Source organism: Drosophila ficusphila, unplaced genomic scaffold (assembly GCF_018152265.1).
Source record: "Drosophila ficusphila isolate 14025-0441.05 unplaced genomic scaffold, ASM1815226v1 contig_791, whole genome shotgun sequence".
Taxonomy (NCBI): domain Eukaryota; kingdom Metazoa; phylum Arthropoda; class Insecta; order Diptera; family Drosophilidae; genus Drosophila; species Drosophila ficusphila.
Genome location: NW_025064737.1, coordinates 15,723,633 through 15,748,459, shown reverse-complemented (window position 1 = coordinate 15,748,459; position 24,827 = coordinate 15,723,633). Strand labels below are relative to the sequence as shown.

The 24,827-nt window shown below is 40.6% G+C and overlaps 4 protein-coding genes across 5 annotated transcripts; 3 read left to right on the top strand and 1 right to left on the bottom strand.

Moving 5' to 3' along the window:
• The first annotated feature begins 370 nt into the window (after positions 1-370).
• Positions 371-2,862, top strand: LOC108091920 (eclosion hormone). Its single transcript, XM_017191306.2, has 4 exons — positions 371-445; positions 1,746-1,922; positions 1,996-2,024; positions 2,362-2,862. The coding sequence occupies exons 2-4, from the start codon at positions 1,814-1,816 to the stop codon at positions 2,515-2,517; spliced, it is 294 nt and encodes a 97-aa protein (XP_017046795.1). The 5' UTR covers positions 371-445; positions 1,746-1,813; the 3' UTR covers positions 2,518-2,862.
• Positions 2,863-2,925: 63 nt separating this feature from the next.
• On the bottom strand, positions 2,926-24,551 carry LOC108092175 (peroxidase). Its single transcript, XM_017191698.1, is given in 11 exon segments — positions 2,926-3,367; positions 3,431-3,527; positions 3,595-3,873; positions 3,934-4,643; positions 4,645-4,865; positions 4,971-5,144; positions 5,317-5,705; positions 8,023-8,113; positions 8,414-8,496; positions 14,008-14,166; positions 24,123-24,551. Coding segments are annotated over 11 exon segments (2,262 nt in total). The 5' UTR covers positions 24,134-24,551; the 3' UTR covers positions 2,926-3,319.
• On the top strand, positions 8,605-10,526 carry LOC108092176 (bifunctional arginine demethylase and lysyl-hydroxylase psr-1). Of its 2 annotated transcripts, XM_017191699.1 has the most exons (5): positions 8,605-8,937; positions 9,025-9,216; positions 9,274-9,585; positions 10,044-10,173; positions 10,231-10,526. In XM_017191699.1, exons 1-5 carry the CDS (start codon positions 8,719-8,721, stop codon positions 10,314-10,316), a joined length of 939 nt encoding a protein of 312 aa, XP_017047188.1. In that variant the 5' UTR covers positions 8,605-8,718; the 3' UTR covers positions 10,317-10,526. The 2 variants fall into 2 exon arrangements, with proteins under 2 accessions (XP_017047188.1, XP_017047189.1); XM_017191700.2 differs by having other exon boundaries at positions 10,044-10,526.
• LOC108092177 (turripeptide Pal9.2) lies at positions 15,898-16,357 on the top strand. The gene is made up of 2 exons (XM_017191701.1): positions 15,898-16,132; positions 16,201-16,357. The coding sequence occupies exons 1-2, from the start codon at positions 15,922-15,924 to the stop codon at positions 16,281-16,283; spliced, it is 294 nt and encodes a 97-aa protein (XP_017047190.1). The 5' UTR covers positions 15,898-15,921; the 3' UTR covers positions 16,284-16,357.
• Positions 24,552-24,827: the final 276 nt, after the last annotated feature.

Below are 24,827 nucleotides of genomic sequence, written 5' to 3'. Positions count from 1 at the left end.
ACTAACAAGTCTTTGGCACGGAAAAGGAAATGGAGCCCAGCAAGACAAGCTCTACGAAAACAACTCCTTTCGATAGTATCATTTCCTGTTTGGGTTCAGTCCCCCAACTAAACCCAACCAGCGCCAAAAGAAACGCAATTAAACTGGATAAGTAACGTCCAGTACTCAGAACACCGCTGCGAAAACCACTCAAGAAAATCTCCGACTACAACCAGCGGAAGTGACAGTTTGCCATTTTGCACATATTCAATTAGGTGGATTTGCTGGCGAGATAAATTGATTAATTTGCTCGTGCAAATCAAACAATCGCACAACATCCAACGTATAAATACAACAAGAACTCTGCAATCTAGAACCAGTTTCCAGCAAACAAACGTGTTGTCAACTGACTTTTTCGAGAAACCCAACGCCCACGCCTTCGTCGTTGCCAAACAATTGACTACCGGTAAGTGTCAAGTACCGCTCCTACGTCACTGGTCCAAAATCTTAAGCCCGGCTCAAGTGTCACGCCCACAAAACCTCTGTGACGTATGGGCTTTTATCCATTAGTCATTTGCCGGCGCGTGTTGCCAATTAGTTAGGAAACATACAATTTGTGTCGCATAAAATTAACATAACTAAAAAATTTCCCACGCTTTAGTTGATTTTGATATCATTTTACATATTTCGTTTCGCGTGATTCGCTTCGATTAAATTGTTAACGAAACCAGTTGCCGGCGTGTCCGGTTGGAGGCAGGACAAAAGAATTCTTATTTATTTATATTTTACTGGGGCGTAAGTTATTGTTGCGGCGGCATCTGGTCTTGGATCCGTTCTACGCTTTACATTTAAGGCATGTTTTTACTGCATTTACAGCGCCATTAATTAATGGGCTCGCCAGTCGCATACGATTTGCATTCATTACGATTTCAGATCGGTTCGGCGGTGTCCGTTCGCTTGACACTTCCTGTTACTATTCCTGTTACTCGAAAAGAGCTTTTAGCTTCAGCTACTTTCTTTCCAAGTTCGGTGAATTTTTTATAATATGCTCTTGAAAATCGGGGAAATTTCTAAAGTCATGCGTTTCAGGAATTTACCATAATCAGTTATCAGAAAAGCTTGTTGAGCAGGGCATCTAATAATAGTTTATAGTTAATAATAAATAAAGCACAAAGTATATATTTTTTTAACTGCCAAATATTTTTTTCACCAATGTATAAATATACTGAAAAGTACATGTATAAAGTAAAAGGCAACACTATTTTCCTATTTCTATTTTTATTTTGATTTTTTATTTAATTAGATCTTCGTTTTTGTCATTCCACAAATTCCATTTGAAAAATACCTACTGCTCATCCATTCATCGCCTATTAAAATGGTCATAAAGCGAGTGTTAATTATGCAAAACTGAACAAACTCTTTTCTGTGGAGAAACATTTGTTGGGTTTTTTGCGTGGCGCTAGCGAATTTGCATACGCTTACAACTATAATAGATATTTGATTGAGTTCGTATTGATTTCGATTGGCTCAAAGATCTGACGTATTTTAGCGCCAGTGGGGCTGGCTTGTCGGGCGACTCGCCTCGCATCTGCGACCGGCTTCAGTAGTTGCTTTTTTATATTTTGTTTTTTTTTTTTTTATTTTGCCTTTTTTGTCTCAGGCTTCTTTACTCTGTTAAGCTTTCGCATCTGCGTTTGGGCCGAGAGCATATGTATATAAAATAAGAAGACAAACGAGCGATAATAATTATTTCCACTCCGCTCTAGACAGACAACGGTCGCAAGCCAGTCAGCTCTCCAAATCGATTGGTATTTTATATCTGAAAACCATCATCATGAACTGCAAGCCCTTGATTTTCTTCACCGTGGTGGCTGTTGCACTTTGTCTGGTGCATTTTGGAAATGCACTGCCCGCTATAAGCCATTATACCCATAAGCGATTTGGTAAGTCAAACTAAATTATATCATATTGAAATACGTTATTATAAATATATTTTGTACTTTTTTTATTTTGCAGATTCAATGGGTGGCATTGATTTTATTCAGGTTGGTTACTAGTTATTATTCTAATAGCCTTGAAAATCTCTCTGATAAGATATAAATATAAATAAATTTTGAATATATAAAGGGATATTTTTAAAATCCTTTTTAATATTATTATTGTAAAAGCCTTTTATTGATTGCATTGAATATGAAAAAAAATCAATTTTAATGATCCAAATTTAGTTTACAATAATTTATTTTTGATTTAACAGGCACGAAAATAGAGTTCCGCTTAACACTTTATCATTTTATTGAAGTACTTTATTCCCTTAACAATATTTAATTTATTTAATTGATATTCAACCGACAAAAAACTAATTTACTTGTATTTCCTAAACAGGTGTGCCTCAATAACTGCGTGCAGTGCAAGACCATGCTGGGTGATTACTTCCAAGGACAGACGTGCGCATTATCCTGCCTGAAGTTCAAGGGCAAGGCGATCCCCGACTGCGAGGATATAGCCTCCATAGCTCCGTTCATAAATGCGCTCGAATAAGCCGAAGAAGAAGCGCTTCTTGGCGGTGTGAAGAGTGCGGTGTGTGTGGAGATGTGTGCTTTTATGGCCTGTGACTCAGGTGTGGATTTGGGTCAATGCGATGCTCAACACGATGCTCAAGTCTTGGCGATCTTGGCTGCTGATGTCGACCACAACGATGATGAAATGACTTTGCTAAACAACTGACTTCCCAGCGCGAAACCAAAGAGTTCCTATTAACTTGTAATTGTGTAGAGAATAAATAAAATATTTAAAGAAAATTTAACAATTAACTTTATTTACTCTTTGACTTTATCACCTGTCACCGGAAAAGAAATATGCCACTTTTTTTGGGTTCACAAATATGTATCATAAAATAAATAAAATCAAAGATACATACTTACCAATACATATATAGATGCATTTTTGTAAAATTTGTTTTTAAATTTTATTTAAAAATTACTTGCATATACAAAAACTTACATCGAGATTTCTTTATAAAATTATTTCCGTTTCTTTATCGATTTTCCGATTGCTTCGATATGCTTTAACTTATTCGCTCTATTTCTGCTATTTAATAATAATATATACAGAGAATGAATGGGTTTCATGCACGGAAATGCTGGAAAGAGCTCTGAAGAGAATGACAGTGTCAAAACTACTGACTGGCTATAGAAACGCGGATGTGTGGGCAAAGACTAGTTAAGAGACTAAGCGGTGAGAAGAGGAAGGATATAGAACTATAGAAGGCAGAAGGTACAGATGTGGAGTCCAAAAAATGAATCGAGATTGTTCAACAAAACGTGAAAAACACAAATGGCAATTACTTCCTAAAGTTCAGCAACGTATCGGGTATTTCATTGATGTAGTTCTAAAATATTATATACAAAAGATATAAGCATTTTGAGTGTGAAAATCAGGATGGTAAACTTACATAGAGAGAAGGATCCACGCCATGACCGCCATAATCCGCCCATTTAGTCAGATCGATAGAGGGAATGATACCGCTCTTGCAGGGAACACGTGGATTACTAAAGTTTATGAAACATAAATTTAAGTTAAGAACAAGCTTATTTTATTTAAATGCTTAATACTTACATTTCATGATCCGGCAATACCATGGGATATATCTGCACAGTATCAATCAAATCGGTGTTGTCGCAAATCAAACGGGAGAGTTTCGCCTTGCGAATTTCCTGAAGCTGCTCGGGTGTGAATGATGAGGGCTGATTGGGCAGCTCATACCAGAAACGATCGCCACGTCGCAAGTAACTCATCTGGGTGGCAATAACACAGGCGAAAGTGGGTCCCAACATCGAGCCAGGAAGTGACTTCTCAGAAACACCGCCAGACCAAAGATCAATGTCAGCAGGGTGTCTAAAAATATAGATTATTATTAGTAAGATATTCCTATTTTCAATAATCAAAGAAACCTACTCAAATATACTGCCATATCGCAGTACAGTCTCATTTGGCATGGATCCATACATCTCATCCCAAGTATTTGAGGTTGGCAGTCCGCAGAATTTCCGGAACTCCATGTAACCGGGAATACCGAACTCCCGACCTCGCTGCATATTAAAGGACACCAGATCCATTCCGAATCTGGCACCCTCTTTCTTGAAGAGATGATTGGTAACCTCCTGAGTAATTGAGTCATCCATAGCCTGGGCCACCTGGTTCATCAGACCCATGAAGTACTCATCCAGGACTCCAGCACGGTAAAGATCATAAGGCCTCCTAATCAAATCCGACAGACGTTTCGAGGCAATGAACTTGTGGGCCTTGGACCAACGTTCCACTGCAGTTGGCAGTAGGGAGTGACCAAAACGGAAAGCAGCTCCGGCGAAAGAGTCAATAATGCCGGGATTCACTGTATGATCGTAGCCATCCCAGTAGCCGTCTTTCTGGAGAACCAAGCCAAACTTCTCCATCACTTCCTTCCCCAACAAAATGGGCAAGAATTCGTTGAAGGTGACGTGTTGCACAATGGCGATATTGATGCGTCTGGCTTCCTGGAACAAGGTCTCATCATCCCAGTGCTTGTTGATCTGCGACAATCCGGTGGCCAATCGATTGTGTTCACGGGCCATCAAGGTGTGCATGCAGGTGAGCACCAGTTGCTCGTTCACTCGAATTTCGCCTCCCCTCGAAACAGTACATGCTCTTGTTGGGACGCGTGCATCCTTCATCTGGAATATCCAGCTTCAGGGGCAGCAGATCCTTCAGGCCGTATTCCTGAAACACGGGATTCATACGCATCAGTCCCCCATAACCAGTCCTTAGCTTCCTGGCGAATGCTTCCTTCACGCCGTAAACTGTGTTGGCATCAATGACCCCGGTTAATGTGTTGAATTGCTGACGGGAACCTGAAAGAAAGAGATTTAATATTTTTAAGTAAAATAGTAAAATAAATATAATATTTTTATTGTAAATTTTTTTTTTGTTCTACGCTTGATAATAAAAAACCTCACCCAATTTGCAACCTGGACGAGGAGAGGGGAATCCTCGCACGAAATCAATGCACTTGACATTAAACAAACGGTAGAAGTAATCATCATCGGGAATGCGGATTTCATTACAATAAGGATGCTTCAGGTGCAGCGGTCTCTTGCAGCACTCCTCGGGGTCATTGCGGTTAATTGGATCTGAAATCAATTAAAATTTATTTATAGGGAGTTGTCAAGTTACACAAATTAAAATTTTAAAATTTATCGAATGACCTTTTTATATTAGAACAAAGGCCAAAACTAACATAAAAACGTATTTTGCTACTTTGCTTTGCTAGTTTCCTGAATTTAAGCATACAAGCAACCTTACCCAGAGGAGTTCCCGTGAGGGTGAAGTCGTGATCCATGAATTGTCCCCAGGCGATGACCATCACGGTGCCCGCATGATCGTGGAATCCATCATCGGGATGCATCGTACGGGAAACAACTCGGGAGAAGGGAAGATCTCGACCAGTTACCGATATCCTGGGAGCATTAATTCCGTCCGAGTATAGTGGCCCAATCAGGCGTTGGAATGGAGCATTCGCTGCTCCCCAAGTTGGATGCTCGATGTTGTTGCAAAGTCCATCGAATCGACGGTATTTTCCAGGTCGACACTCCACTCCAGCGAAAAAGGGTGGACACACCTCTCGAATCAGAGTTTTCGAGGTATCAATCGTGGGTAATCCCTTTTCGATTTCTTCATACGACAAGCCATACCTTAAAAAAATAATTATAAACGGACTTGAGTTTCCAGTCAAGTATAATTATCTCTGCATCTTAACGCAACTGCGGATATCGCTTAACTTGGGTCTTTCCTGCCGCCAACTTTTCGATTCCCCACACTTAAAAAAACGGACTTTAAGTTCAATAAGTAAATGAAAAATATGTACCAAAACATCAATCAAATCACCAATTATGCATGAGTTAGTTTAAAAAAATCATTATTATTCAACTTATAAATAAAAGAGTATAAGTATTTGTAAACACTTGATTCTTTTTTTGTGTGTACTCTTCAGATTTTTATTGGTAAATTGCAAAATTATCGTGTTAGCCCAGTTAGTAAGCGGGCCGCAATTAACGCGCTTTTGGCCTGGCCGGCAAATCTGCGACAGATATTGATGTTGACGCCTGACGTTGACAGTGGCAAATTTTTATACTTTCAATTGGTTTTTGATTTGCCATTTTTCTTCATTTTGTTTTTTTTTTGGCCTGAGACTTCAGAGTGCTGACAAACTGGTATGTAGTTGGCGGAGGAAGTTGTGAGTGCCGGCACATAAATCGCCAAAGGGAACGACATTAACTCTTCCTCGAGTGCATGAGAAAGCGAGAAAAGCCAAAGGGAAACTGCGTCCGGCTGGCCATTGTGTGAAGTTGGGAAGTGGAAAACTGTAAAGCTTCACAGCCAATTGGGTCTGCAATTTACTCTCGAGAAAGTGCCAGAAAAGTAGAAAAGCAGAAGGGAGATCTTGAAGAGCGATATCTTTCAATCGCCCATCATTGATTTACATGCGCCATTCGCCGCTTAAAGATGTCTCATTGTTTTCATAGAATGCCATAAAGCCAGGCAGTCGTTGCATTGGCCGTTTACAACGTGTTATTAGCCATAATCAAGAGATTATACAACGGCAATTCAGTTGTTGCAGGTGCAACAGTGGAAGATGCTGCCCCCTGTCTGGGTTGAAAATCGTCTAAGACGGCGTCCCGAGTGAAAGTCGTGGATGGGGAGTTGATGACGATGAGCACAGGCTCCCCGAAACTCCCAAATTGTGGCCAACTGACTCGCCAACCCGCTTACCCAGATTCCACTCCCCACACAAACAAAAAGTTTCCCCAAATTGGCCATAAAACTTATATATGCACACACATAATGGCACTGTCTTCAAACTTGTGTATTCTGTGTGCTATGAAATTTAAATACCTCTTTTAGGTTGTTTAATTTTTAAATACCAGAATTCTTGTCTGTAATTATCTGAAAGAGGTTTTACCCTTGAAATATGTTAATGGGCTTCCCCCAATTTAAAATACTTTCTATTCAATTCAAATAAAATTGTTTACATCCTTTTAAAAATCCTTTTCCAATATCTCCTAATTTTTTTGTTCATCCAAGTGGCAACAATAACATCCAATTTGGTGATACATTTTCTCGCTGTGCGGCAGGCAATCCATTGGCCAATGAAACACATGGCAGAAAAAGGAAAACCAAACTGGAAACGCTGAGCGGCATCTTCCGCAGCTTCTTTTCGAGAGGGGGAATTGGAGAGGGGGAGGGGAGGATGGCATCCAGCGGAGGGGCAAGTCACGCGCACTCTCACTGGCTTACTGGCTCACTGCTCACTGGCTGTTTGCGAAGCGGTCCGTTGCATAATCCCAGTTTGTTTACATCTGTGCTGCGAGCTCCGCAAATAGCTGCAAATATTTTGTGTGGCAAAAATGCGGTTGCGCCAGTTGGGAAGAAGAAGGCTTCGACGAGCTCTCGAATGCACTTCTTCGGCTGTCAGCCACTGGCCATCAGTCAAAACCCCAGACAATTAGCATTTGCATGTGCCGAACTTTCAAAAAAGAACTGGCGCACACCGAAAGAAAAACCAGATTACAATTGCATTTTAAGAACTAGTTCCTGAATATTTCGAATATGAACATTTTCTTTTGAATATATGAAATGTTAATTTCATAAACAAATTTATATTTTCTCTATCTCATTTCTCGTCTGATTAATAGAATATATAAAATAAACTCCTCAAAACTGTTGTAACTAATTTGTTTCTGTGCTGACGTATTTAAGTTAGATTTTCGATTTTTGGCGAGCGTAGAACCTTGGAGGCTTGGAAAGACCCATGCATATTTGATGACTGCAGGCGGTCTTTTCGGTGGTTCAGTGGTGCAGTTATTGGTGGTGCTAGGCTGTGTGGTGCTGTGGTGCACGACTTAACTGCCTTGTCATGCGTGATTTGGCAATCGTTATTAGCGCCGAGGGAGATGGAGATCGTGGGCGTGCCAGGGCAACTTTCAAATGCGTTTAGCGCTGATTACTTACGTTCGGGCCAATTGAATGGAAATGTCGAGCAGCAGTTCGCCCACGGTGGCCAGTTCCTCCGGCTTCCAGTCGGATTTCGGTTGAGCCACATCTGCAGGAAACGCATGATTGCTTTATAATCGGATAATCATGTTTACAATTAAGATTTCATAAACCTAAACTTTGCTAAACTGCACTTAGGCCTTAGGCTTTCACATGTTGTTAGTTATTTAGTTTTACCTTGGCTTTCAGTGCAGTCAGAACTAACTAATTTGGTAGTTATTACAACATTTACATATCTTGGTACAAACTTAAACCATTAAAAAATGTTGACCGGCTAGTTTTGTTAGTTTCTAAGCTTAAGAGGTTTTTTTTATCGATCTCGGATTGCAATAAAACAAGATTTGCTTACGTATACGTTTGCGTGCATCCAAGTAGGCCGCATTGATGGCATCGTATGTGATGCAAGTGCCCGGTCCATTGTTGTAGGGGTTCCTGTAAATAGGTTAAAGTGAAAGTGATTTAGATTGACAATAAAAGACGATTTGTCGCTTATCACATGCTAACCACACACCAAACCCACGCTTTCTAGGAAGCCTGCGCACTGGCAGATAATAAAATTATTGCCGGGCCACTGCGCTAGAAAGCCAACTTTCAAATGAAGAAGCGTTTTTTGTTCAGTAGAGAACTTAACTCGGTCGAAGTAACACCGTCAGGATGAAGAAAGAAAAAGTTGTAGAAGCTCGCAGTAGACTAGGACAAATATTAGATTCCCATAAACCCGATTATCTAAGTAGCACACTTCAGAACCTGTTGCCAAATTCCTGCAAAGGGTTTCAGTGCAGTAAAAAGTTGGCCAAGAGGATAAAGCTAGTATTGGTAACAATTGTTATTATACTCGGCGTGAAATACTATTATGAAGAAATGCAGGGAAAGGTACGTTTAGTTATTGTTAACGTTCTTCGCACTTGAGCATACAATTAAAATAATTTCAAATTATTATTTATGTATAAACATTTTTAGAAATGTGCACTTTCTCTGCCACCTCCTCTGCGTTATGCGTTTCGACCGCCCGAAAGTTGTGATTTCTGTGCAAATATTAAAAATGTCCCGCGACTTCAAAATATAAACCCTCAGGAGTTCGAGAAAAAATTCGCATACAACGCGGCTCCAGTAATTATTAGTGATGCCACAAAAAATTGGACAGCAGTTTCGGTAATTATTGGGTTTGATGGGTGTTCTGGAAAACAAATAACCTTGGTAATATTTCAGTTATTTAACTATTGGTACTTTCGCGATGTTTATGGAAAAGCCAAGCAAAAACAACAAATAAAAGAGTGCCAATTCCTGCCTTATAAAACGGGATTTTTCGATATTTACGATGCGTTGGATATGGAAGAGGATCGGGTGGAGTTAAAACCGGGAGAACAACCATGGTATTTTGGCTGGAGCAATTGTCATGCAGAAACGGCAGAGGAATTTCGAAAACACTACGGAAGACCATACTTTCTGCCTGAAAGCTCAGAAAATAACGCCGTCGATTGGTTTTTCATTGGAACCTCTGGTTTGGGAGCACAAATGCATGTAAGCTAAAAGAATTATTGATATCTTAAGTGGATTGTTATTATCATCCAACATTTGTATTTATTGATTTAGTATCTTGTTTTTGAATGGCAAATTCAACTAAAATTTCGCAACACTTTAATGCCTAAATAGCAATGGATCATGGCCACCAAATATATAAGTCTGCCATTCTCAGCTCTTTGCGGCAAAAATAGCAATTAAAAATGTAGTTGTTGGCATGCATTCACAAATGCAGTTTATTATCTATAAAACTGTATTATTGTTTTTTACGAGAGTTCATAGCATAAACTTTTAACAAATATAAAAAAGCAAAGGAGGTTTTGATGAATTTTGAGACTCTTATATCATATTGCATGCTAATTATATTAAATTTAATTTGAAATTAATTTAAATATGAATTTGAATTTGTGTTTATTTATATGTTTCTTATTTTATGTCGGCTCTTTACCACATTGCAGATTGACAACGTGAGGTTGCCGTCGTGGCAGGCTCAACTGGCGGGCAGCAAGCGATGGCTACTGGTGCCACCTCCCGAGTGCTACTTGCAATGCCACAGCTTCGATGTGGTGGTCCAGCAGGGTGACATTAGTGAGAAGCTCCTCGAAATAACCTCCAAATGCAATTACCTTAGAGCTCCCTTTGCAGTTGTGCTGGACACGAACAAATGGTACCATCAGACCTTTGTGCAGCCGGGAGCCATCAGTTTGACCATTGGAGCGGAGTACGACTAGATTTAACCGGCTGCGGGCGGTTTTCCTCGTGACAGGAAACGGCTGCCCCGACATCTCCATTTGGCTTAGCCAACGAACAAATATGGCCAACTCTTAGTGTTACAGTAACAAACTTAACTTTAACATTGCCATATTACTCTGCTTTTGCCAGCCGGTTTGTTAATTAAATGCCAAAAACACGCAAATTTCTTATGTCGAGCAGCTGCGACTCCGCAGCTCGGGAAAATCTATCCAAAAATGGGGGCCACAGCCACTTCCTCGAATGGTGCGACATGTAAAACGCGTGTCAGGCGACAACGATGCGTGTTAACAATGCGTAAGTATTAAGTAATTACAACAACAGCAGGAGCAACTGCAGCCGCAGCAACAGCAGCAGCAGCAGCAGATCCAGAAAATAGCCCACAAATGCTCTGCAGAGACATTGGCAACTCACGCAATGCGAAAGCGATTCGGCTAAAAGCAACATTTTTCACGAACTTGCAGTCAGTTCACCCTATCGTTGGGTAATTTCCCTCTGCTTTAAAGTTTCCATTTAAAAACTATTCGGGAAATTTAAGTGAGCCATAAAATGAGGCTTTATAGCATAGCATTTAATAATAAAGATCTTTCGATTAACAGTTTAACAAATTTAATTTAAATGAGTTGATGGACATTTAAAACTATCTTAATGCATAGTTAAATGGTAAATCTTCCAATGGGTGATAAAACAATTAACCTCTCATTAAAACCAATTATTTACGTTAAGCCTGTTTTCCTTTTTATTCCTGCTATGGGCATACAATTATAGATTAAGAGAACATAAAACGTTAGTAATGAAATTTCACTATTTTAAAGAGCACTCCTTTGTCGGCATTACTGCGTCACAGAGTGCGTACATATTTCTTGGGCAAATTTGTCAAATTGAAATCGAAAATGGCAATGTCTGGCACTTAACTGGTCTGCCGGTTAATTCCAACCAGAGCCAGTCGAGAGCACTCTCGCACAAAATTTACGGGATTCAAGTAAGTTCAATGTGCGCATAGCTAGAGTTTTGGGCCAACTAGAAAGTGGCTTGCATGCGGCACGCACTGAATTTTCGCTGCAAGCCACTTTGGGTCCACTCCAATCCCATCCAATCGAATCGAATCGAATCCACTCCACTGCACTCCACTCCTTTCGATCCAACTCGTCCCGCCCCAGACACGGACTTGTACTTGTTATCCTGATTGTAAAGTAGAAACTAATGTTATGAATCCCGGGCTGGCGATCGCAGGTGCTCGGCCCGAAAACGCCAACACTTCCTGATCGGTATTGAGTTGCAGCGGTGCGGCGCACGCGGCGTATGCGTAATATTGTGAATAATTGCAAAAGCGTGTCGTAAACTTGCTGTGTAAAATATTCAAATATCATTTATCTATGCGGCCTCTTACAATCTTTTTTCGTATTTTTTCTAGTCTCCCTCTCTCTCGGGGGAGCTACTTCGCTTACGCAGACAGCGAAGACTGAGTTGCAGATACAGATGCAGATGTCGATGGCGATGCAGATACAGATACAATTGCAGACTTTCAGCAGACGGAGCAGAGGCCGCAACGAAAGTGGCCCCCTTGGCCAAAACCTGTATTTAACTTTTAAGTAGGTTGTTGCGGCCAATTTTTTTAGCTTTTTTCCCAGCTGACTCTGGTCAGCCAGGTTCAATAGCCAGGCCAAAGTCAGCGATAACGACTTGGCCCGATTGGCAGGCTCACGTTTTCGATGCCCGACGACCCCAAAAATTAGCTCCACTTCGCAATGACCCCCAGCACTCGAAGACAATCGAGCAATTGAACAATTTGCAATCTCTATCTGGATCGTGTGACATTTAAAATATGTATATCTAAGTGTTGCCATAAGTGCTGCACTTTGGAAAAAATATGTTTGTTCTAATAGAAAATAAAAGAAACTGGTGCCTAAAGTGTTATATATAATGTATCTTGAAGAATGATCCTACTTTTAGGTAAGCACACATTTCAAGATCACGAAGGTCACAATTATGATAATTATTTTGCACTTGCTCCATATTTCGAGATATTTTTTCCCTGTGCAGGCTGAAGTTCAGATCGGGAGGCATTGTGTGTTGGCAACGTTTCAAAGTCACTTTTCGAAATCATCTCGAGACAAAAGTTTGCCATCAATGGCTGCTGCAGCCCCACGGCAGCTCAGGTGTTTTTATTTCATTTTCGGTGTTTTTCTTTTTATTTTTCCTTTGGCATCTGCAAGTGTTGCAATGCCATTTGTTTTGGGTTGCCGCTGATGCTGATGCCTTGCTATTTTTGTTTGCGGCTTTTTGTCGTGCGGTTTTCGATTTTTTTCGTTTACTAATAAATCGCGCCGGTCTGTCAGGTGACTTCATGATGCGTCCGTCTGCATCACATGACGCTCTGCCAAAGGCTGTCGTCGCCGATTCGAGGCCAGAAACCATTTGCTGATTGCCGTTAACGAGTCGCCGTGACAGCGAGTGAAACGTAAGAAGCCATCATCACACCTGAGAATCCATTTTCCGCGGCAAATGTTTTTTGCCGAAGGTCTAGTTTTAGCACCATGTGAAAAGTATTTAAGAAGGAAAGAAGGCGGAAAGGTAATTATAAATCAACAACATGAGGCTCCTGACTATTTTCCTACTTTTTAATGCTACTGCTGAAAGCCTTCAAAAGTCACCTGTGCAGCCTGAAGTTTTATATTTGTAAGAGCAAGAAAGGTGAGCTTAAGTTCTTACCTCTTATATTAAAGCTTGTCAAATCGGAAATTAATTAAAAACAATAGGAATTTTGTATTTCTTAACATCAATATGTGTCTTGTTAAACAAATTAATTATATATTTTGCAGCTTTAAAATGTGTGGACATAAATGCAATTTCTTTGCAAGTTTATGGATATCAAATTTTTCAGTTTGAAAAATAAAAGGCAATCAGCGCTGTCAATCGGCCGTTGGAAGTTGCGAAGAACCTGCTTTGTTATGCGCAAAAACAAGAACATCTTTTTACACAAGGGAAAGAAGGTTGTGGCGCAAAGCCAAAAGAAACCGATGAATAAATCATAAACTCTTTGCAATGCATAATAAATACCCCTCTGGAGTGGAATGAAGACGTTGGCTGTCAAAAGTTAACGCTAACTTGGCCACTCGTGTTCAGCCCGAGATGCAATCGTTCGGCTCAGCGGGCTCCCACTAAGAAACATATATGTATCTGGGTAGTACGGGTATATCTATCCCTAGGCACTGCAACATGGAAACATCAACGTCAGCAGGCGGTTGCCGAATGATTGCCGCTGCTGTTTGTGCTGCTAATGATTGGCTCAAAGCTCGTGTGCCGTGTTGTCGTAGGTGTAGAGCCATGTTGCCACCGCTCAAACAAGCTAAAACAGCGCAAACCAAGATTTATGGGACTCATTCGGACAGTTGTGCACTTGGGAAAATTCTATAGAACTAGGTAGATAGAATATCTACATCTGACTGGTATTATTTGTGTTTATCCAACGTATCGTTTTAACCAGTTTTTCTTATTTATGCATAATTAATAATTTTGTATTTCATGTGCAAGAGCTTATGTTTTTTTTTTGTCTGCACAACGTTTCGGTGTCAACGTTCAAATATTTAAGCCACAAACATAACCCAGAATGCCACCGAGCCACTTTTTCTGCATCGCCAGACAAGACACACAGTTTCTATTTGTACTCACAAAGTGCCGCGGAATAGATTCACGTTGTAGTCATAGACGGAGGAGCGACCGGGTCCGGCCAACAGAAGTGCACAATCGGAGCCGTGGGCCGTCTGGAGCTGTTCGCCAAACTGATGATATTGCGCATGCGCCACCGACAGCAGGGACACCACGAGTATTCTGCAAAGAAATATGAGCAAATGTGGGCAAATTAATACGTTAGGCAGACACACATGCAGCGGAGACGCCACGCCCCTTTGACAAACTTAAACACGCCTGCGGCCAAAGGCATTAATCACTCAACCAGCCAGATGAAATATTTGAACTTCTTAGCTTCGACCATAATTTATCACCAAAAACAAAGTGCTTATGCAGATTTCTAGCTAAAAACTCGAATGGGTGGAACGCTTAATTTATCAAAATATTAAATACCAATAAAATGAAACTTAAAACTGCATTCCTTCATTAATTACACTCTAGTGTAAACTAGAATTCTGTAACAGCAAAAACAAACTTAATGCTAAAACCCTATAAAAGTTTAAGTGTGAGGCATTTACTCATATGTAAATTCGACTTTTGGAATTTCAGCTATGGGTTGCAGCTGTCTGTCGATCGGCAGTCGTCGGAATCTATATGCCAAACTGCATTGTCTTTTCGGACTCCCCATTGTTTTGGGCGTTTCTTTATCTGTCAGCAAAAAAAGGCGGCTGGGGAATTGGACATCTGACATCTGGCAACCTTGCTTTTATTTCGCGGCATTAATGCGCTCAGATTTATGACTTGCAGCGCGTGTTAATCGCTTGTTAGCTTTTGTCGCCTTGCACAAAGCGAAAGCCAAAAACAAAAAACCCCATATTTTCGGTCAATTGTTAACGGCTCTCGATAAGTATTGATATTGATTGCTATTGTTATTGCCGCCTCCGGCTAACAGTGAAAGTATGGCGAGATATAGGTGAGCCATGCCCCCTGCGTCTTATATAACCGAAATCAAGGTTCGCCGCGAATACCCTTTAACGTATCGAGATTTGAAGTAACTGGAATTACTTAATTGAAATTTCGAAAACAATTAATTACTTCATTATATTAGATCACCTTGAGTAGCTGAACCTTAAAACTTGTTCAACCACTTGACTTAGAATTAATTACACGATTTTGAAAAGATTAAAGACTTTGTAGTCTCAATTAATATTTTACGAGAAATCTTTACCGAGAATAATCGCTTTTTAATGGAAATTTTTGGAAAGGGATTACTTAGAATTTAAACTAAAACGCAATTGTGTTTAATGGAAAATATATTAACATGTCATCTTTATATATTTATTTGCAATTTTAACTCCGGTCGCTGAACTTTAATTTCTTTTTTGAGATAGTAAAAATATTTTTTGTATTTTTTGAATATGTAATTATTCTGCAGATTACAAATAAAAGCAGGTGGAAAAAATATACGATGATAAGGGTTTTAGGGATGTAAAATATTTTTTCACTTGTCGCTGATTGTTGATAATACAAAAAAGTTTTTACACCTACCGGTACACTTAGCAATAACTAGTGAAAGTATTTTGCTCCTAATCTATTGAGGGTCTCGTTTTTACGAAGGGCACAGCTCCCTGGCTTTATAGCCAGTTGCTTATATAATCGCCAAGGGAAACAATAACGCACTTAAGTCCTTTCACTTTTCGTTTGACAGTTCGGTCTTTCTTTTTCACTGACCAAGTAAAGCGAGATGCCTTTTAAGTGTATCCCATTACAAGGGTTTACTGAACTCTGGTTCACGAATGAAATGATTTCAATGCACCTGCTTGCATTTAAATATTAGTGAATTGAACATCTGTTTCGTAAATGACTTTAGCAGCCCAAGTTTTTCGTTCTGGCTTATAAAAAGCAAGTCTCCAGTTATTTAACTCATTCGAAAAATCAGAACGTTACATAAGAAACATGAAGTGTGTTGCTATATTTGCTATTATTTCCCTGGCTTTAATGGCTTTGGTTAAGGCTGATGGGCGGCTGCCTTGCCCAAGAGCTTGTACAAGGGATTTCAGACCAGTTTGCGCCGAATGGCGAAGGGGTGTTACTCGGGTCATTGTAAGTACTTGTACTTTCCCCAACAGATGCACCCTTGACAATCAGAGATGCAGAACTGGTCAAAGTAAGCAAAAATTCTAAATTTCTATTATGCAAACAACATTATACTAACAATATAAATTTACAATCTAGATTGGGTTATCGTCAATGAAAATCGCAGGTGCAAGCGAGACACAAATGATTGCAGAGAGCTTCTGGATCCCCGTGAAAATTAATACCCGCGGCTGACCTTTGTGCACTCAACGAACCCTGACTTTTCCCGCTTTTATTACATCTGACTTTGATTAATCACTGGCCAGAAAATAAACAGAAGACTTGCTCACTCTTGACCAATGTGCGTTCATAATTTTGGGTTTACGGCTCACACGATTTGCAACTCTTTACGCTCCTCCCGTTAAACGCTTATTAAATCTGGTTACCAACGAGTTGCTTTCATTTCGGTTTTCGCACAACTGTGAATTTGGTTCAAGGCTGCCCTTAAAATATTTTGTTTTTTTTTCCGAATCCGTGAAACTTGTTTACGAACGCTTTGGAGTGCCTAATTCATTAGCCATCATGACAGGGCAATTAGAATGCAAACAAAACGCATTCGCCCACACAGATTGTACTTTATTCATTTGGCCGACATGCCACGCCCAAACGCGTGCCACAAGGGGGCAGTGTGCAGATTTAATTGCCGGACCCCAAGATGCAGATCAGATTTGCCGGCCAACGGGCCAGCAGGCCACTGCGTAAAGTCAATTAATTGTTGCTCGCCTTTGGGGCGACAGCTTTTGTGAAAGGCCAGCACGCAACGTCCTTCTGGCCAACCTGCCACCGCCAAATCCATACTGTTCAGTATATACATATCTGCAATTTATGCACACTCGCATGCATATGCAATCTTTACACCTGCCCGCAAGAGTCAATTAATTTCGGTTTGTCGATGGCCGGCCAAACGACTTTTACATAAATCGCAGCACCGGCTTATCTAAGGCACTTGGTCACAGTAGTCAGTTTCATTTGGATGACACACATATGTACTGGAGTTAATCCGACCTTTTTCAGGGGAATACAATCCCCAAAAAATTTATATTTGCATTCAACAAAAATATGTAGAAAGAATATCAATAATATCGCGTTATTACTTTGAGTATTTAGTATTCAGCATTGTAAAACCTTATAAGGTTTTGTTTTGAAATGTTTTCTCTTTGATATTATATTTTAGTTTATTATTAAACTATGAAATATTGTAATTCAATATGTGAATTTCTATAAAATGGCAGTACTTGTTTCGTGTGTACACTGTGAACAAAGAACGGGCGCAGTTGCCCAATTATTGTCGCCATATAGGACTCTCCCTTCCATATCTGTGCATATTTTAAAGCGCATCCAAAAGCTGACATTTGCTAATAATATTTTTTCCATAGGCAGCGCTACGTTAATTGCCCGATGCATTGTTAGACTTTGAAAGCGGGGAGCTGCCGATTGTATCTCGGGTTTTGCTCTGATGCTACTTATGTCATCTTGGCTGGGGAAGCCGAGTGCCGAATAACAAATACCGAATACCTTGGAGCAGGGCTTAAAGTTGAGCCCCCAGAAAGAGGGGCGTGCCAAGTGCATAGGACTTTTTGTTCGGATCTTTCTTTGTTTGCAGCTTGCCACATCGCTTTTGGCTTGTATGTAAATTGCCCCTCTTAGTTGGTTTCTGATGTCATGTAAATGTGTGGAAATTACTTTTGTAATACACAGAGAAATTCACAATTTATCTTCGCAGCATTTTCATTGATAATGATTAAGTATGATAAAATGAAAATATGACACGTGTATGAAAATGCTTAAGATGTCTTGGGTTTATCTTAAAGCTTTATACTGGTTTTCGTATGTGGCGACAGTCGCTTTCGTTGATAGTGATTAAGTATGGTGGGGTGAAATATGAGAGATTGCATCTATCATATATAATATTTTAAGTGTTGAGGGGTTTGCGAGTCTTTAATTTAACATACCAATCGAGGTTTATGGGAAGGTTCCTACTACAACTTCACACCATTTGATTTGAAAAGGTAGATGACATTGTGATACTGAGTTGAATTCCCACATTATTATTTAGACAAATGGGAATGCTTTATTTATTTATTTACGTTTGTAGAGTTTAAATTAAAGGTTTTTTATTAAAGTCAGTGTAATCCAATAATTACAGTATCAAAACTATTTTTAGTTTTCATTGGATAATCTACTGACCTCAACATCTGCAAGCCTGAAGCTGTGAACCGCTCATTAGCTATCATTTATCATCCGGCCTAAGATAACCAATAGAGCAACCGCATTTAAATCAAGCTAAAGCCACTCAATCGCCACGGGTTGAGTGCCGGCAATCGGCGATGTGCAAATATAGTTGCTGTTGCACTTCTATCCGCTCGCTCAACCCATGCTGAGTGAATCTCGTTTCTGGGCCCGATTGCTAATGCCAGACGGGTTTTAATTGTTGCACTCAGCTTTTTGCTCCACGCTTGGCTCTGGCCAATTGCTTAAATGATTCTGGCCAGACGGGTAGCGTTAATGTCCAATGTCTTCACATCCGCCTGCCATTTTGCAGGCAGCGGTGCAAAAAGCTGTGCATAACATATCGAATCCGTGGGGCACACATGTCGCATGCTTGATTAACGGCGGACCAATTGCAACATGACGCACATTTATGTGGCATTAGTGTCGCCTTCGATACTTTATTGTGCCATAAATTGGCAATGCAGATACGATGGCACACAGGCACACGGTACAAGGAACGATAAGCGGGCCAAAGCTGCCTTAATTCGCTCTCTGACCCACAAAACGTACGCGATCCTATCGCCGCAAGAAAATCTATTTGCACTCGCATAGCTACACAGAAAGAAATGGATTAATAATTATTCTAAAACATGTTTTAGTGGTGTTACATTATTGAAGCCTTAAGACGATATCCTTTTTTAGTTTGTTTAATAATTTAACGATCCAGATATATGTACATATCAAGATCTTTAAAATCTAAACTCTAAGCTTGTTACAAATTGAATTATAAAGTTGGAAAATTTAAATATAAATATATATAATAATTCAGTAATAATATTCCATAACTTCTTAATGATAATTTTTTTAATTTCACTTATTGCTTTCTAAGCTATTTTCACTTTTTGGAGTATCATATCCTTTTTTCCTGTGCAGAATTTTCGGCATGTGAAGGGTTTTGATATATCACCCAACCCGCACGCAACCGCGATAGCATCGGACACGGCTAACGTGCGGTTTATGGACTGCTCGGTCTCAAGTAGAATGTAACCGAAGTGCAGCTGGCCGGCGAGTCGAAAAACCAACTACATTTGGCTTCGATCTCCGCATTAAGTGACTGATAACCGAAGCCGGCAATCTGACGCTTTTAACAGCTTATTAATTGGGCGGCCGCCCCTTGCAGATTTATACCTGGCCAACTCGCCGCTAATTGCAAACAAATTGCAGCGGCTAAGCCAAATCAGAGAGCCGAAGCCAGCGACAAATTCAATGCCAGCTTTTTGACCGAAACTGTTCAATGCAAAACTGGCTGCAGCCTGCCTTTGATTGTGCATAAATCAAATGAAAACAACTTTTGCAATTGACGTTGATTCCACACACGGAGAAAAAGGATAGAAGATTTTTTGTGAGCAAATTGCAACCAGCGCCCTTTTTGCTTTATAATTTAATGGATTGTATAGGAAATGTTCAGAAAGAACATAAACTTTCTTCCTCAAACTAATTAGTTTTCATCGATAAATAAGAAAGTTACTTTTGAATGCTTAGTTTTAATACAATGTAAGCAATTTCAAGTTATTTTTTCCCGGTGATCTCTGCTTTGTGCGTTGGCTCTCGGCGATCAAGCCGACCGCCTTGACTTTCTTAGCCGAGTCTGAAGTGCACTTCTCCGCGGCGGCTGAGCATCCTCAGAAAATGACAGGGACTTACGAGTGGGCCACGTGAGCAGCAGACGCCTTTCACCAGTCTGGGTCCACCGGGTCCCCAAAATAGCTGCAACAATTACCAAACTTTGTGCTGCCGACTCAGGCATTCAATAGACGATGGCTGGCAATTGGCACATCGTCTTGATCATCGTCATCATCATCAATTTGAGTGCGAATGTTGCAAGCTCAAAACATATAAAATGAAATAAAAACACATGAGCACTCCACTTGGCCTGCCTACAAATGAGCCAAGTGATTATTCGGGTTCGGTTTGTTTGAGCCTGGCGTTTTTCGACTATTGCGTTGCCCAGCATACCGACATGCAGCATACTTGGGCTTTATTTAAATAGTTTTTCCGAAAAATAGTGAAACACAAAATATGTAACTGGCGGTTGCATCTGTTACTGTGTTCATGCTGCATTGGCTGGCACTGTTCAATTTGCACCGCCAGCTCACAGTTTTGCCGTCAGTTGCCACATAATTTCTGACGAGTGCACATACAAATCAAAACCAGCACGCCATTTGGGTTACCAGGGCTCTCACGATCCCATTCGAGAGATCTGCTGCGAATTGCGTCGACAGCCCCTGCATTTCAATTAGCCATCTCCGCGGTTGGTTCTCTGATAAGAAGAGAGCGCCGCCCCGAACGCAGCTTTTCACTTTCCGTTCTCACGCTTGTGGGTGGGTTAATTAAAAAACTACACACTCGAAGAAAATTCTTAACTTACAAAAAAAATCACAAAAACATTGTCCCTTTTATTCGTACTCTTATTTTTATTTTAAAAAAATATAATAAGTTTTGTCTTCTTCTGATTAATTTTAATTTATATAATGTATTTCTACTTTTTTTGTTTAATAGCAAGACCGGTAAGTTTGTTTTGTTATACCTATTTGTTACACTTTCTCGACCCGTGAGTCAGCAAATAAATAAATAAAATGTTTTCACCAAAACAAAAGCCCTACAACTCAAGCCCCTTTCGGTGGCTCAAACATCGTCGATGAAGCACGTTGTTGTATCATCAAATCAGTGTAAATGGGAGGCCCACCCCTGGCGTCCATTCATAAAGAGCAGCACGTTGGAGCACTCGTCCATTCGATCAAATCATCGCCATCCACTTGAGCCATGATCCCTGCTCGTTCGACTTTCTTTTGTTATAACATCAATCAGCGATGTTCGCGAAATCAAAGCAACATCGTGTCAGGGCGCAAAAAACATCTAATTTAACAAAAATAAACCGAAAATAGAAAACGCATTGAAGAGGTGGCTGTTGTGGGCAGGCATGACGTGAATTCGGCTTTTGAAAGTGAAATGATTTCGAGTAATTTCCGTTAATGTAGCGCATTAATGGCGCATCATCAGCAGCACCCGAAAAGAAGGAGATCTGCGAGCCAAAAGTGAATGTTGACCAGCATTCACTTCAAGAAATCGAGCAGTTGCAAAATATTATGTAGCCGAAGATACATACATACTTTATGTATGGTATATCCATCAATGTAAGGCCGCCAAATGATTTGTTTCAATGTTTCCACCGCTCTTCTCTGGGGCAAGGGATTGCATGAGTTGTGCGAGTAATTGTGGCAAACACATCAGACAGACATTTTGCCCAAAAAAGGAGAAAACAACGGCAATATGCTACCACAAGTCATGGCTTTTGCTGCCTCTTGTCTTGTGAACCTTGTAAGGCGGTTTATGTAACGAATCCAGCGCCAAAGTTTTGCCTGCGGCCGCCATTTGGCCACAACAAAGGCCCAAAAACACTGATCGATATAGACACGGTTGAATTTCTATACCTTGAAGTCTCCAAGTTACATTTTTCGGGAACCCGATTATGTTGAAAAATGTTTAATGACTTGAATAAAACTAAGTTATTATTAAAAAATAATCAACATCAAACCTCAACATCCATGTTGAATACCAATAATCAATTTAATTTTATGTTCAAATATTTTTATTTTTACTAAAATAACTTTTCCACTTATGGAATCTCCACCGTGGCAGACTTTGGCTTTGGCACTCATTAATACGCAGCACAATGCCACAATGTTTATCGCCCGGTCCCGATCTCGACTTCGATTTGAGTTCGATTTCGATTGGGATCTTTGAATGCACTTCGCATTCCGCTTTCCAAATTGGCACTAACGCCCTGGTCCGATTGTCTGATTTATATGCAGCATGCAAATGGAGTGGCTGCATTTCGTGGTGCTAAAAGTGCTGCCAGCCTTGACACAAATTCAGCCTGGAGAGCGGCAATCAACGCCGTCCGCCCCCTCACCCTCACCCTCCACCAGTTTTTTTTTTTCATTTCTTTCACCTGCCCCGCAATTATGTCTTCATTTTATAACATTTTGCGGCGAGCTGGAGACCGGATTGGTGGCAAGTCACGAGGCAGATGTGGCCTGCGAGCCAGGAAATCAACAGGTTGCTCCGTTTCTGGTCTTCTACATTTAAGGAGAAAGTAAATCGCTGCCTGATCGATTTCAGCTGGCAACTGGTTGAACGTGAAGTTCAACATCCAACCACAGGCATTGTGCAACTCGCTTTGAACTTCGCATCAAATGTTAATGACCCCGTTTGGCCAACAGCCAAAAGCTTAACGAAAAAAAAAAAAAATCAAGAGAGGTAAGTCCGCTCGGTTCTTGGTCATAACTATGCTTTATGAGGGGGTCTTGGAAAAACAAATCAGCGAACGAGGCGACCCAGCAAACTGCGGACAATTAGCAGGCACTCGCTAAGTTCCACCCAGCCGGGTTTTTATGCCCACTGCAGTTGGCCGGGTAGCTCTGCCACGTTGGCCAGGTAATCGAGGTGTGAGCTGCCGCCGGCCAAGTACCGTTAGCCAATAGAACTCGCCGGGAAGTTATGGCCGTGTCCCCGGCAACATGACAAATCACCTGGACACGCCCGCTTTAACTAAGCCTGATTAAAACGAGGGCTAGACGACTTAGCCTTGGTTTTAAGCGGATAAACTCCGTCTCGATTGCCTCGCACTAAGTTTTGAAATAGTGTATACTGCAGCATACACATAATTCTATGATCTGCAATCAGGGTTTTAATTAAAAATCTTTATCGCCAATATAAAATTAAAATTAATTGATTAATAAATTAAGTTTGTTATGAGCAATATATGTTATTATTTTTACATGAGAATGTTTGGCGGTTTAATTATTAATCCAATAAGAATAACTAATAAAATCAGACAACCTATTTCTTATTAATGACAATAACGCAAAATACTCAAATGATTAATACAATAAGTCTAAATGCTATTAATGTAGAAATACGGATTTATGCAAAAATGATTATTATTTAAAAGTGCAATAATACAAATTAGAAAGGCGATTTTAAACAATTAATAATTATCCAAAAATAAATGGTTTTCTTAGCAGCACTCCAAACTACTCGACTGGCGCTTGTTGTCTTATCTTCGCCTTAAACTTAATTGCTATTTAAATTGAAACCGAAAATCCCGCTGAGCTCCATTTTAAGCCCGCATCGGAGGTGTGATTTCGTCGGAAGCTGAGACGGCCAAGAGCGTGACCTATACGCTCATTAATTCCGTTGCTCCAGGCGCTGATTTGTTCATCATTACGAGCTGGAAATGGCGCGTGGATGGCCAGATAGCCAGACAACCAGATAGAAAGTGGCAGGAAGCCATTAGCATGGGAAGTAACATAGTTGGACAAGAAAAAGAGCTAAGCAACTAACCGAAGCGGTTGGCCTGAATATAAATGAAATAATCAAATCACATATATGGCGCAATGCGTTTAATCACTCGTCGAAAATCAACAAAATACCGCACATACCGAACAAAAACTTTCTGTGCCAGCGACTCAGAACTTTCCATCTACCACACACATACAGAAAACAATAAAAAAAAAGAAGAGAACGAGAATTTCGGAGAAATGTTTACAGAAAGTTGTCATAAGCTAGCGACAGACACGTAAAAATTACATAAAAACGGGCAGAAACATGGCTAGAACCAGACACCAACTTGGTCTAGACATTTCCGAGACTCCTAAACGATAACTTGCCACACACAGGAAATTAACTGGAAGAATGTGTACCAAAACTCAGAGTGCGGCTCATTAAAAAATAGCCAGCTTACATACCTTAAGATCATTTTGTTGACGTTGCACGTTGCCACTTGGCCGTTGGCCGTTGTTGTTAATGACTTCTCTAAATGCGTTGGCTATATGGGTATACTTTGTTTATATTTGGCTTGCGAATACGTTGAGCTGTGAATTAATCCGACTGCGGCAGACGATGGCCCACGCTAAGTTGGCCTTAATTAGTAACGGACTGGCGCGAAGAGTTCACCGAGTTCGTTGCCAGAGTCTTTTGTTTGCGATGAATGAACGATTATCAGGCACTTGTCGCCGCTGCGGGTAACTTTTACCACTGGGTTTCACCCTTTTGTCACTAATTTTTACTTCTTTTCGAATGCACTTTGTTTCCTGCACACTCTGCTCACTCACTCACTGACACCAAAAAGCCCGTCGATTTCTTCCGCCTGCACAACCGCCACGGAGTGTGTCCAACAATTAACTGAGCTCCGCCAGCCGATGCTGCCACAGAAAAGCCAAAAAAAGAAGCTAACACACGGAGCCGGCTCGCCGTCGACGTCGGCGTCTCTCTGGAGCAGCAGCGATAGCAGTCGGCGGACCTCGGTTATCAGCTGCCAAGTGCCGGCGGCAGCAGCAGCGGGAAAAAAAAACAAAAAGAAGAAACTAAATATACAGACGCCCCAAACACGACTCGTTTTTGAGTGAAAGTTTGAGTGGAAATAAGATTGGTTGCGTGCGGTTTGTTGTGAG

Coding starts and splice junctions, on each gene's coding strand:
- LOC108092177 (XM_017191701.1), top strand. CDS start 15,922: ATGAAGTGTGTTGCTATATTTGCTATTATTTCCCTGGCTTTAATGGCT. Junction 16,133..16,200: donor GAGATGCAGAACTGGTCAAA/GTAAGCAAAAAT, acceptor TTTACAATCTAG/ATTGGGTTATCGTCAATGAA.
- LOC108092176 (XM_017191700.2), top strand. CDS start 8,719: ATGAAGAAAGAAAAAGTTGTAGAAGCTCGCAGTAGACTAGGACAAATA. Junction 8,938..9,024: donor ATGAAGAAATGCAGGGAAAG/GTACGTTTAGTT, acceptor AAACATTTTTAG/AAATGTGCACTTTCTCTGCC. Junction 9,586..10,043: donor GTTTGGGAGCACAAATGCAT/GTAAGCTAAAAG, acceptor ACCACATTGCAG/ATTGACAACGTGAGGTTGCC.
- LOC108091920 (XM_017191306.2), top strand. CDS start 1,814: ATGAACTGCAAGCCCTTGATTTTCTTCACCGTGGTGGCTGTTGCACTT. Junction 1,923..1,995: donor TTATACCCATAAGCGATTTG/GTAAGTCAAACT, acceptor TTTATTTTGCAG/ATTCAATGGGTGGCATTGAT. Junction 2,025..2,361: donor GTGGCATTGATTTTATTCAG/GTTGGTTACTAG, acceptor TTTCCTAAACAG/GTGTGCCTCAATAACTGCGT.